The 12,666-nt window shown below is 40.5% G+C and overlaps 1 protein-coding gene across 1 annotated transcript in view; it reads left to right on the top strand.

The window, feature by feature from the left end:
* The window catches only part of LOC121654514 (glutamate receptor 1-like), a 157,111-nt gene that overhangs the window by 105,757 nt on the left and 38,688 nt on the right, over window positions 1–12,666 (top strand). Inside the window, exons 8-11 of the mRNA XM_042008688.1 lie at window positions 738–842; window positions 5,351–5,461; window positions 5,797–6,003; window positions 9,298–9,513. Coding sequence (XP_041864622.1) covers window positions 738–842; window positions 5,351–5,461; window positions 5,797–6,003; window positions 9,298–9,513 — 639 coding nt within the window. The remainder of the gene's footprint in view (window positions 1–737; window positions 843–5,350; window positions 5,462–5,796; window positions 6,004–9,297; window positions 9,514–12,666) is intronic.

Here is a 12,666-nt window from a genome sequence, read left to right as displayed (position 1 = left end):
TTTGATGATATTATACACTGTGGTATCTTCAAAGTCTTGGCAATTACATTTTCAGGAACATTTTTCTAAAATTGTTCCACAATTTCTAGATCCAGTTTGTCTCAGATTGGTGAACCTCTGTCCATCTTTCCATCTGAGAGACTCTGCCTCTCTGAAATGCTCCTTTTATACCAGTCATGTTACTGACATGTTGCCAGTTAAACTGATTAGTTATCAAATGCTCCTCCAGGTGTTTCTGGTTTGTACCAGTTACTTTTTCAGTCTTTGTTGCTGCTGTTCCAACTTTTTCCAGGCGTGTTGCTGCATCAGATTCACTATCAGCTCATATTTTCCATCACATGATAAAATGTCTTAGTTTTATCATCTGACATGTTGTTTATCTTCTACTGGGAATAAAATAGTTTTTATTTACATTTTACAGGCTGTCTCCACTTTTTGGAGATGGAATTATAAGTTTTTATTTTCAAAGCTTTTCAGGAAATAGAAGTTTCTAAATAAATGACACTTGATTTTAATTTAAAGAAATAAAACTGCCAATAAAACCTGAAAATTATACAAAGCTCAAATCAAACAAGTCTATTCTGTCTCAAGTTTACAGGTTTACATGATCATATATCTGGTTGATGGTCCTGAAGACTCAGAGCCACTGTGTTTTCTTCTCCCTCACCTCCCTGGTTTGGGTTCCAGTAATTAACTGGATATAATGTGTGATAAACACTGATGATGTGTGTTTGCAGGTGCTTCTGAAGGGGCTAACGGGCCACGTCCAGTTTGACGAACGAGGACATCGCACCAACTACACTCTGACTGTGATGGAGCTGAGCCACCTCGGACCCAGGAAGGTGCTGCAGCTTTTTTTCTGTTTGGTTCTGACGGAGGTTAGCTTCGGAGAGTCGGCAGGTTTTCTCTACATCAGCTCTTTCCAGTAATTAGCTCCCTCTTCTTTGATTAAAGTCCTGATAATCAGGATGAAAACCTGCAGACTCTCAGCTTTCTGTCGAGCCCCATCAAACAGGACAACAGAGCCACTCTTCACTGTTATAGGAAACACAATTATGCTAACTTTGTGATTTTTAGGACATCACAGAGGAGAGCGGGCAGAAAATGAAGCCAGGAAGAGGCAGAGAGGGGAATACTGAGGGCAGAAGCTTTAGTTGAGAATGATTTCTTATTGGAAAACCAGCCGACCAGAAACAGAGAAAATGACTGGGTTTGATATTTACGATGTTTTATTGTCTTTCTGTTCTGGCTGGTGTGACACAACCAAAACCTTTAAGGAAAAACACCACATGGATACGAGTTACCGCACTCTGCGTGGAGACAGGAAATGAAGGCCTGGAAGATAACAGCTGACTCAGAGGCTGATTAAGATCAGACGTCATTTACTGAGCAAATGTTCTGGTTCTGTATGATCACAGAACAGCAACAGACACACGACTGTGCTAGGGGTCCAGGTTTATGCAAATCTCAGGGTTTTTCATTCCAGCTGATCTTCATTAACACACACACTGCAAAAACTGTAACTTTAAAACTGTATCTGAGCAGCTCTTGGAGTCAAAGCAGAGTTTTAAAAAAGGCCATCAATAGCAGTTCTCATTAAGAAGAATCATCTTGTTTTAAGACCTTTTCTCTCAGAGTGAGACAGAAACAACCCTGAAAAGAAGCATTAACAGGCTGGTTTTTCACTGAATATAGGACTTAAAATGAGTCTTTAACTTGTTTTCAAATATTTCTCACCTGTCTGAAGTTTAGACTTTATTTTCTTATTTCAGGAAATTTTACCAAGTCGGGGTATCCATGGGGAAGTAAAAGGTAGTAAAAGAAATTACCTAAAATTAAGCCCATTGAAAGGTAGTAAAAGGTAACAAATGCAATTTGATTTGGTAGTATATTTTTTCATACCTTCAATATATTGTGGCTTTTCCATTGATGTAGATTTTTCGTTTTACGTTTGTTTGACTAAAAAAAAAATCTTAAATATATAAACTTGCAAGAAGGACCTGGGCCGGCATTGATAGCCGCTGGGTTCCGCTGTCCGATCTGTTGTGTGCACGTATGGTGTCGGAACAGCTCAAATATGTTGATACTAGCAAGCCACGTTCCGCCTCACAACAAGGAAATGTTAGTTTTCACAACTGTGGTTCGATGACCCGGCATTTAAAGACTGGCTTAAGCCGGTCATGGGGAATGATCCGGAAGCTTTTTGTAAAGTGTGCAGAAAAAGCATTTATGTGACCTGGAATCGGTCTTAGGGCCGGGACATACTTGCTGTGAACACAAGCATACACATCAGCGTTCTGCTACGTTTGTGTAAATACTTGCTGCAAACGTCGGAAGCATGGTGCGGCAACAACGCTCAATACTGCAGGTCACCATTAGGGGGAGTACACAGCACTTGGACTTTAAAATAGTGAAAAGGTCAATCTATCAGTCACATTGTATTTCTGGGGCATCAATTCCCAAAAACATTTCCAATTTTTTGCCAACTGTTAAGGCACGAGTGTTTATCACTGTGCAACTAGGAGGAAAAATCATACAGATGCAGATAGTGGCAGACAAGGTCAGAGAAACCATCTTCAAAGCTATCCGCCATTGTGTTTATTTCTGACCTATCGTGTTCATGCTCTTGTTCGCACAAGCGCCTCTAGCATTCAAGTCAATATTGCAACTCGTGCAAGCGACATGTTACGTCGCATCAATGCGAGCAGCCTACGTGCCAAATGAACAATAGAAACACGTGGCAGCCATGATACGTATATGGACGCGTCGCTAACAGAAAGTACATCCCAGCCCTTATGGCGATCGAATCTCACCGATCATCCACCATTCGACGATAAAGCAGATTCAGCTCCTGTTGGCCTTGACCTGAAAGTGGCCTGACTGGCCTGCTTGTTAAATAAATAAATAAAACTTTGGTGCATTACATCGGTGTGGTTGATTGGTCTGCCTGGTACTGACATCTATGCACAGACAACATCAGTTTTGCTTGTCAGCTGTCACTAATAATAGCGACTGGTCAAAATGACGGTAATTTTTCTTAAATGATCAGCATGAGCAAAGTGTGAAGAGGGGGAACAGCTGAGAGGCTGAGAACATGGTGGCAAAATGGAATAAAAAGAGGGAAGACAGTTTAGGAAGCAGGCAAGTGTCGGAAGAAGAAGAACATAAAAGCTTCTGGTTATTCCAGCCTTGGACATACAGGGGTCCTATATGGGATTCCTGGCATCATAGATAAAATCTGAGTTAATTTTATGTGCTGTGTTAAAGTGTCAGGTGGATATCTCAATACTGAGGGTGCTCAGCTAACTAATCTGTCCACATCTTTCCTTGGCCAGCCCAGAAACAGCTGTAAACTGGGCCAATGAGAAGCATTTTATTAGTCCAGGTTAAAGCTGATGAGGAAACTTCATCAGTGTGTTACCTGCTTGTAAATGATGCGATTGCAGTGTTTTATGCTTGTTCATTTATTTTACTGCATGTAATATTTTGTGGGTCCTGCTGGATCAAACATACCTCCAGATGTGGGCTGCGGCATGAAAAAACATTTGGGAACCCCTCTTAAGCATGGACAGTCTCTTATCTTTTTAAGTTGAGTCAACTTTTAAATTTTCTAATGTTAGTAGAATCACATGAAGTGAAGCTGCTGTTGACCAATTCCTGTTTTTACTGTTGCAGAAAATATTGATGTTAACATTTTATATTTATGGTAAACTGGCATCTAAATTGTTTGCTGAAAAAATGACTCAGTCACGTTGTTTCGGGTTACCATGACATCATGGGATAAATACTGGAGTCCTGTTGTGACTGTTGTGAGTCTTTTGATGAGAGTCGGAGAGAGAAATATAGTTGTGTTTGAATGCCGGTTTCTATTGAATGTTAAGCCTTGGTGATTACTTAGCCTGTGTGTGTGTATGTTTGTGTGTGTGAGTGTGAGTGAGTGTGCATGCTTGTGTGTACTTGCAAGTGAGCATATGTGTGCAGTATAAAAATTAGGGCGGCCTGGGTGAGTGTATGACTCCGGGCCTGACATTTTGTCCTGGTCCGGCCCTGCTAAAACTCTTTTTGAATGATGGTTGGGGAGCTATTCCAAAACATGTTTATTTGCATTTTGTTTATATTCTTAAAATAACCAAACATCCCAAGTCTCCTGGAAACGGATCTGCAGTGATGCGTCAAGACAGCGTCACATGTGGGATAACATTTTGTCTTTGGTGAGGGAAGGGCCGCCATTGGTCATTGCTGCACATCTGCCCGCTGCACAATGCCATGTTGGTAGTAAAAAACTATTGTAGAGGTAGCAAAAAAGGTAGTAAAAGGTAGTAAATTCAACTCTAGGATTCCTGTATTAACCCTGCACGGCTAGTTATCTTACTCCATGGAAAGACAATTTCACTGGATTTTAGTCTGAATCTTCTCAATTTAAGTGTTTTATTCATATTAAGCTAGCTCATTTTTGTGTGTAGTACAAAAGCAACCCTTTAAAAAACTATCAAACATTTTTTCAGATTCCTGTTTAAATGTTGATTCTCTGTCGAATTCTAAGTGATTTTAAACAATTACCAGTAATTAGTTTTATTTTGGACGTTTAGGGTAAATAATAAAATATTTTGTATAAGTAATAAATATATATTGTACAATTACATAATGTATAATTAATTAATATAAATAATCTCACATATTTGTGGCAAAAAATTGGAACATGTTCAAAACAGAATTATAATGCAACATTGTTCCTTTTAGATTGAATGTAAATACATTTCTTTATCATTTGTATTTTGAGTTCTTTTACAATTGATAATACAAAACTAAAGCAGAAATTTCAAATTTCACAAAATGTTTTTCAACATTTTAGATATTTACTCACATGCTAACACACAACATGGATATATGATGAATACATAAAAACATATATGAATATATGAAAAGAATATATTACATATATTCATAGGAATATGCAAGAAATATGTAGAAAATATGAAACAGAAATTCAAAATGAAGTTGTATTCTTTGTTTGAAGACAGTTTTTCAACATTTACTCCCACACCAACTTGTAATATCTCAGACTGTTTATGTACCAAAAACAAGTACTAGATCTTTGGAGCTTTTTCCAGTATTTAGAGATAGTATTTAATTATTTAATTATAATTATAAAAGTAATAAAACAAGAAGAAAATATGATTCTGAGACAGTTTTTCTTCATAGTGACTTTCTTTGTTTTTTTTTTTTATTCATGTTTGGCTGCCTTATTATCTAAATCATTAACTTGTTCCCGTAGGTTTTCTTCATGCTTTCATGTTTGTGTCTAAATTGTATTTTAACGACTGAAACTTGGAAACTTCTGTATTTCCAGATTGGCTACTGGAACGAGAAGACGGGCTACGTGAACACAGCTGTCTACAGGCCAGTGCAGGAGGAGTTCTTTGGTCTGTTAAACAGAACCTACGTAGTCACGACCATACTGGTAAGACTGGGGAGATCTCCAAACAGCAGCATGTCACATTTTAGTAGCGGTGGACATGATAGTTGAATTCAGCTGATTGAGCTGCACTGTGCACACATGAAATCACCTTAAAGAAACAACTACATCCTTGCAGAACTTTCATGTCATACTGCAATGCGCAGCTCTGCGTAATGTCTTGGCAAAGGTAATGATAATAAAGTCAAACAATAATAAATAAAAGAACAGAAAATACATCACAAGGATAAAATAAGTGGACGAGACAGAAACACAACATCGGCCAGGAAAGAACAGCAGTGATGTAACACCACCTGTCTCCACCCGCCTCCCTCTCACAGGAAGCGCCCTACATGATGCTGAAGAAGAACCACGAGCAGCTGGTGGGAAACGACAAATACGAAGGTTACTGCGCCGAACTCGCCTCTGAGATCGCTAAACACGTTGGCTTCACGTACCGGCTTGAGCTGGTGGGCGATGGCAAGTATGGCGCCAGAGAACCTGAAACTAAGATGTGGAACGGCATGGTGGGAGAACTGGTGTATGGGGTAAGTGGGACATCACTTCTGTGATCTTTTGAGTCCTGACTTCTCCAGAACCTCTCATTAATGCTCCTGCTTTATAGTTGTGATCAGATTTTAAAGCTTGTGTGCACAAATTTCTAGTAAGAGCAGAATAGTTTTAATTTTACTGAATGAAGATTTTCTGTTATTAAGAGAAATAAACTGCTCCTAAAAAGAATTCCTCTTTATAAAGTGTTCTAAACTTTTCAGTAAAAAGTGAACAGTGAACTTTTCAAGTGTTTTGGTGGATTATTTTTTTGTAGTAATATATCTCCCAGTGGAATGCCTGTTTATTTCGATTTAAACCTCGTCCTGACTAGACCTCTTCACACAAACAAGACGTCACGTGAAAGCAGAGACTCTGCTGGTTAGATAGATAGATAGATAGATAGATAGATAGATAGATAGATAGATAGATAGATAGATAGATAGATAGATAGATAGATAGATACTTTATTGATCCAGAGGGAAATTCAAGCATCCAGTAGCATATACATACATTAAAGGTTAGTACTTGACATTAGGGGTTAGTACTTAAGCATAACTAGACTAATTTAAAATTAAATAAAGGCAACGGTAAATAAAGGAGACAAAATGGTAAAAACTATTGTACACTCATTGTAATGTCTACTCAGCTAGATGTGCTGTGACGCAAAAATACACTCCGAGTTGGACCGAACAAGAGTCATCATTATGGTCTATGTACATATATACTGTACAGGTGATCAAGTATGTACATATGTTGACAGTAGTAATCAAACAAGGTGCATGAGTGAAAAAGTGCAGGATGTGCAAAAACTGCTGAAACAGTGTTTACAGAATGAGAAAAACAAATGTGCTTACAAATGAGAAAAAGGCACATGTCCATGAAAACTATTCAGACTATGGTTGTGGTTGTGACCCCTGGGCCCTCAGCGAGATGTTGTACAGCCGGATGGCCCGGGGTACGAAAAAGTTTCTGAGTCTGTTGGTGGAGCAGGTCAGGGACAGTAGTCTGGGGCTGAACACACTGAACACACACAAAGATGTCTGTCTCATCACGGTGGGACAGAAACTCTAGAGCTAGCAGCCAGAACCAGAAATTATGTCTTACTTTTGCTGTTTGTGGTGAAAAGTTTGATTCCAGCTCTAAAAACGCTGCTAACGTGTTCTCCTATGACTCTGCCTTCATTTGAAATGAATCATGAAGGTTCTGCTGGTTTCCATGGAGATGGAAGAGGTTTAATAGTGAAGGATTCACTCTTCCTATCATAGACTATCTTAGGCTTGACTTCTTTCTGGATCCTCACGGTGTTTCTAAGGTGAATGTGGGGTCCATCTCTGGATCCCCCTGACTCTAACCATTGATAAAGGCATCCATCATCATCATTGGCCGATGGCGTCCTTTACTCATACAAAGGACTTATTTACACAGTCCTTGAGCTGCTGTACTAAGTCCCAGGACTATGTTACTAATTCCTAGGACTTTTTTTTATTAACTCCTAGGATTATTTTACTCATTCCCAGATGAACTGGGCTGATATCTTCTGGTTTTCACTGAAAGTGATGCGGTTTTATTCTAGAAGGAGATAACATTTACATTTTCTACAGTGTTCCAGGTTAATTTACTCTGACCAGGAGCACATAAGTTGATTCTGACACTTCTGTAGTAATCTCACATATTTCAGTTTTCTGTAGGGACAAAGATTATACAGACAGCCCATCTTTCTTTGGGTATGTAATTTCAAACAGGAGACAGGCCTCATCAAAAGAAGATTGAATGCTGCCACATTTCTAAGGCAAATGCATTTGTGGGGTGAGCAGCAGAATTAAGTATGTGGGTTGTTCCCATGAAAACTTGCCAGATTTTCTCTGCCAAAAAGCTGATTCTGCTGTTGACTCTTGTTATGAGTGTCTGTTAGCTCAACAGCAACTGTTAGCATGGACCCTGCTACACCCGTCAGTTAAACCGTAGGGTGAAAGTGTGAAGAAGACATGGAGAACACTGCTGATTGCTGCACCAGCAGAGCAACAGCTTCTGGTGGAGGCAGTGTGATGGTGTGAGGTGCCATCTTCCTCACGGGAAACGCAAAGCTGATCATCATATGCAGAGAGATGTGGAGATGAGTTTCTTCAACCAGTGGTGATCCCATATCTCCACAGTCTGGAACACAGAGCGGGGTTTATCAGAGACCACCTCCAGAGGATGGATGACCTGTCTGCAGTCCTGACCTCAACCGCAGGAAACACTTGTGGGATCATCATTGGCTGCTGGTGGTACCAGAGTCTGATTGGCTGACAGATGATCGATGCTGGTTGAAGAATGGGACAGCATTCCACAGCAGTGTGTGACTCAGCTGTTCACCCTCATAAAGAGGAGGTGTATGGTTCTTCCTCATGATTCTGAGGACACTGTTTGTTAAATGAAAAATTATTAAATTTCCGTTATAGCTTGTTTCTTCAGACTTCAATCATCTAATCCAATAAATGAAACTGAAATGGACTCAACAGCCAAATCAGCTGTTTGGTAGAGAAGATTTGGAAAGTTTTTCAGTGGCACAACCCACAAATTCACCTCTGCTGCTCAAGTGTGGCTCCATTTAACAAGGAAATAAACAGACTTTCCAACAGTATGAGATTCTTTACCAAGAAGCTTCTTTACAAGAAACAAATATTCAGCCTAACACATATTTACTTGCTTTCTGTTTAGTTTTTTTCATGTTTGAAACAGACTCCAATCAGTTGTTTTAAAAGACACAAAAAGGAGAAAGTTTGTTTAGGGATTACTTTCAGAAGCAGATTTATCCATGTGTGACAGAAAAAAACATTAAGTTTCCTTATGTTATTGAATCAGATCATCTAATATTATTTGCAAGATATTCTGTATAAAAGTTTGTGGTTCTTCCTCATCGTACATCTAAAATGAGAAGAATGGAGGATAAAAGCATGTTTGGTTTAAATCTGAAGCATGGTGCAAAGGTTTCTGTCACCAAAGAGATGGGATGTAGTTACATATAGAAGCAAAATAAGAAACGATGCAAACATCTGGAATATTATATATTTATAAGGAATGTGGTAGCATGAGCTGCATATATTTCAACTTACCATAAAACAAATACTGTAAGTCAGGTCAAGTAGGTAAAAAGTAGAGGAACAAGTAGGTCTGAGCTTCGTGCACAGATCAGCAGTGACAGCTTACAGATGTTTTTCCTCTGACTCAGTGAACCTGTCTGTTGGCTTTAGCAGCTACAACCAGAGCTCCTGTGCTGTGTCACAGCTCCTTTCTCCATCCTCCTGCAGAAAGCCGACATGGCGGTCGCCCCGCTGACCATCACGCTGGTACGAGAGCAGGTGATCGACTTCACCAAACCCTTCATGTCTCTGGGAATCTCCATCATGATCAAGAAACCCACCAAGTCCAAGCCGGGCGTCTTCTCTTTCCTCGACCCGCTGGCCTACGAGATATGGATGTGCATTGTGTTTGCCTACATCGGTGTCAGCGTGGTGCTCTTCCTGGTGAGGGGGGGAGGGGAAGGGTGCTGCATCTGGTTGCAGGGTTGAGCTGCTTTTAGTTTAAAGGCAAAAATATGACTGACAAATATTTGGAATCTTTAAGCCTTTATAGAGTTTCTCTGCAATGATTTGGAGCATGCACAATATTAATAATAACAATAATAATAATAATAATAATAATGATGATGATGATGATACTACTACTACTACTAATAATAATAATAATAATAATAATGATGATGATGATAATAATAATAATAATAATAATAATAATAATAATAAGAGGAGGAGTAAGAAGAAGAAGCCTAGTTTACATGTTCATGCTGCAACCCAATTTCTTAAATTCTGGTTGGTGAGCATTTTTTAAGTAACATATTACAAAATCTTAATTTGGACTGACAGTTGGATGAACTCACACTTTATCAGGACCACCTTCTAGTGCCGGGCCAGACCCCATTTTTAATGCTTGGTGTCATAGATTCAACCAGGTGGTGGAAACCTCCCTCAGAGGTTTTGCTCCATATTAACATGACAGCATCACGCAGCTGCTGCAGGTTTGTCGGCTGCATCCATGATGAGAATCTCCCGTTCCACCACATCACAAAGCTGCTCTACTGGACTGAGATCTGGTGGCTGTGGAGGCCGTTGGAGTCCAGTGAACTCATCGTCATGTTCTAGAAAGCAGGTGGAGATGATCTGAGCTTTGTGACATGGTGCATTATCCTGCTGGAAGTAGCATCAGAAGATGCTCCACTGTGGTCATAAAGGGATGGACATGGTCAGCAACAATACTCAGGTAGGCTGTGCTGGTTAAACCAGGCCATGTTGGTACTAAGGGGCCCAAAGTGGGACAAGAAAACATCCCCCACCATTACACCAGCAGTAGTCTGAAGCGTTGATCCATGAAGGAAGGATGGATCCATGTTTTCATGATGTTTCCACCAAATTCTGAGCCTAGCATCTGAATGTGGAGCTGAAATGGAGACTCATCAGACCAGCAATGTTTCTCCATCTTCTATTGTCCAGTGTTGGTGAGTGTGTGTGAATTGTAGCCTCAGTTTCCTGTTCTTTGCTGACTGGAAGCACCCGATGCGGTCTTCCGCTGCATCCTGGTCCAGCTGCTCGCTGGGTATTTTCTCTTCTTCAGACCATTCTCTGGAAACCCTAGAGATGGTTGTGTGTGAAAATCCCAGAAAATACTCAGAGCAGCAACCATGCCACGTTCAAAGTCACTCACATCCCCTTTCTTTCTCAATCTAATGTTCAGTTTAAATTTTATTTTTTAAGTTAGAAGGATGATGAGGCCACCTGGAATCTTTGTTAGCATCATGGACATAAAGATAAAACTTGTCTCCATGTTGTTTCTGTTTTTTGTCTTTGTTGTTTACTCTTTATCTGAGCCATAGAAATGTCCCTGTGCGTCTCAGAGAGTCTCAAAAGATCAACCTGTGTCGACTCATGCAGCTTCTTCCTCCTCCTCCTCTTCCTCTTTCATGTTTGTTTACTGTGAGGAGAAGCTGAGCAGAGTCAGAGAGAGGAGAAGCGTCTGACCTGCATGATTCTGTCATCTCGGTGTGGAAGCAGGAGTTTCTGTCTTCCTGTGTCACTGTAAACCGGGACAAGCTCTGTGCAACACAAGACTTTGCTGCTCTTAAATGCTCTTTTGTGTGTTTGATAGTTTTCTTTTTAAGAATTGATGCTTCATAGAGACCACTGGAGCAGACACACCGGCAGATCAGACCAGACCCTGCTTCTCCAGGAACTTTATTTAAGGAAGGACGACTTAATTAATGTGTAAATATTAGCAAAGTGAATTATTTAAAGCAGTTTGAACTTCAGTAAGCTGTCTTCACAATGTCTACATGACCACATGTTACGGCCCCTGCTGTTTGCAGACAGCTGAGGCCGCTTGTGTGTGATTAGGGGCGGCAGAGCGCTGCCCGGAGTGGCCAAGGCCAGCGCCTTTGTCCCCGCCCCTGTGTGACTGGCACCCCTCTGGACCAGTCAGGCTGCAGCCTACGGAGAAGCTCAGGCTGAAAAGGCTGCAGCCGAGGCAGGTCTGGAGGGGGAGAAACCAGAATGGCTTCGGTCTCTCTCCCCCTCATGTTGTGCACCGGGTGTGTGTGTGTCGCGACCTCCTCCTTTTCCACAATGGGTGCCTTAAGTGTTTAGTTGAGTTAAGTTTACGTTGTGTTTGTGTTAGAGCTGGGCTAGGTTAGCGTTTTATTGTGTTGTGACGACGGTCACTTTAGTTTATGGGCCTGTTGCTTTTGTTTGGTTTTAGTTTCCTCACCGAGTTGCGGTTGTGTCTGTGTGTGCACTCGATGAGTGTTTGGTACAGGTTTTGGTTTGTTTCTTTCTGCAGGTCCGCTAACCCCAGCTCATCTTTTGTTTTACAGGTTGTCCATCACTTATCACGGGAGTTGTAAATAAATGTGCTTTTATTTTGAGATACCAGCGTTCCACGCCGTGTTTCTTTGTTACGCCCGTCCCTACCCCTTAAGTCGGGTCGTAACACCACATGATGCTGTGTGATTGGCTGGTTAGATATTAGTGTTAACAAGCAGTTGAACAGGCGGAGCTGATGAAGTGGATGATGAGTGTTTATGTGCATATAGAATATTGAGGACCTGTATCTTTAAAGACTCTGAGAATCCTAACTTGGCCTATAAATTCCTAGCAGGGAGTCTTAGCTTAGGAGTGCTTCCAGAACATTCTCAGAGAACTCAGAGCGAGGCCTGGACAGAAACTCCTGTCTTAGTGAGGAGCTGTGGTCAGCCGTCGCTAGGTATGAGTTATCCTTTCATATACTGTGATTGGTTGATCCTAAAAGCCTGATAAAAATACACTTTTGGTGATAACGGGCATAGAACGGACCGTCAAATCAATAGACTAAATCATAGAATCTAATCTCAACATTTGATTTATGAAATCAGTTAAATGAATAATAAGCTACACTTTGAAAAAATCCTACAGAACGTGCAGAAACTCAGGTCCAGTACTAACATGTGATAGTTTATTTATTTATTTACATTAATTTACCAGGCTGGTCATTGTTGCACCTTCAGCTTTTTATCTCTTTTTTGTATTAATGAGGGTAAAACGGCTCAGCTTCCATCAATGTCTTCGGTTGCTGAGCGGCCGATAAGAAGCAAC

Source organism: Melanotaenia boesemani, chromosome 15, assembly GCF_017639745.1.
Source record: "Melanotaenia boesemani isolate fMelBoe1 chromosome 15, fMelBoe1.pri, whole genome shotgun sequence".
Lineage (NCBI taxonomy): Eukaryota > Metazoa > Chordata > Actinopteri > Atheriniformes > Melanotaeniidae > Melanotaenia > Melanotaenia boesemani.
This window is presented reverse-complemented; position numbering and strand designations above follow the sequence as displayed.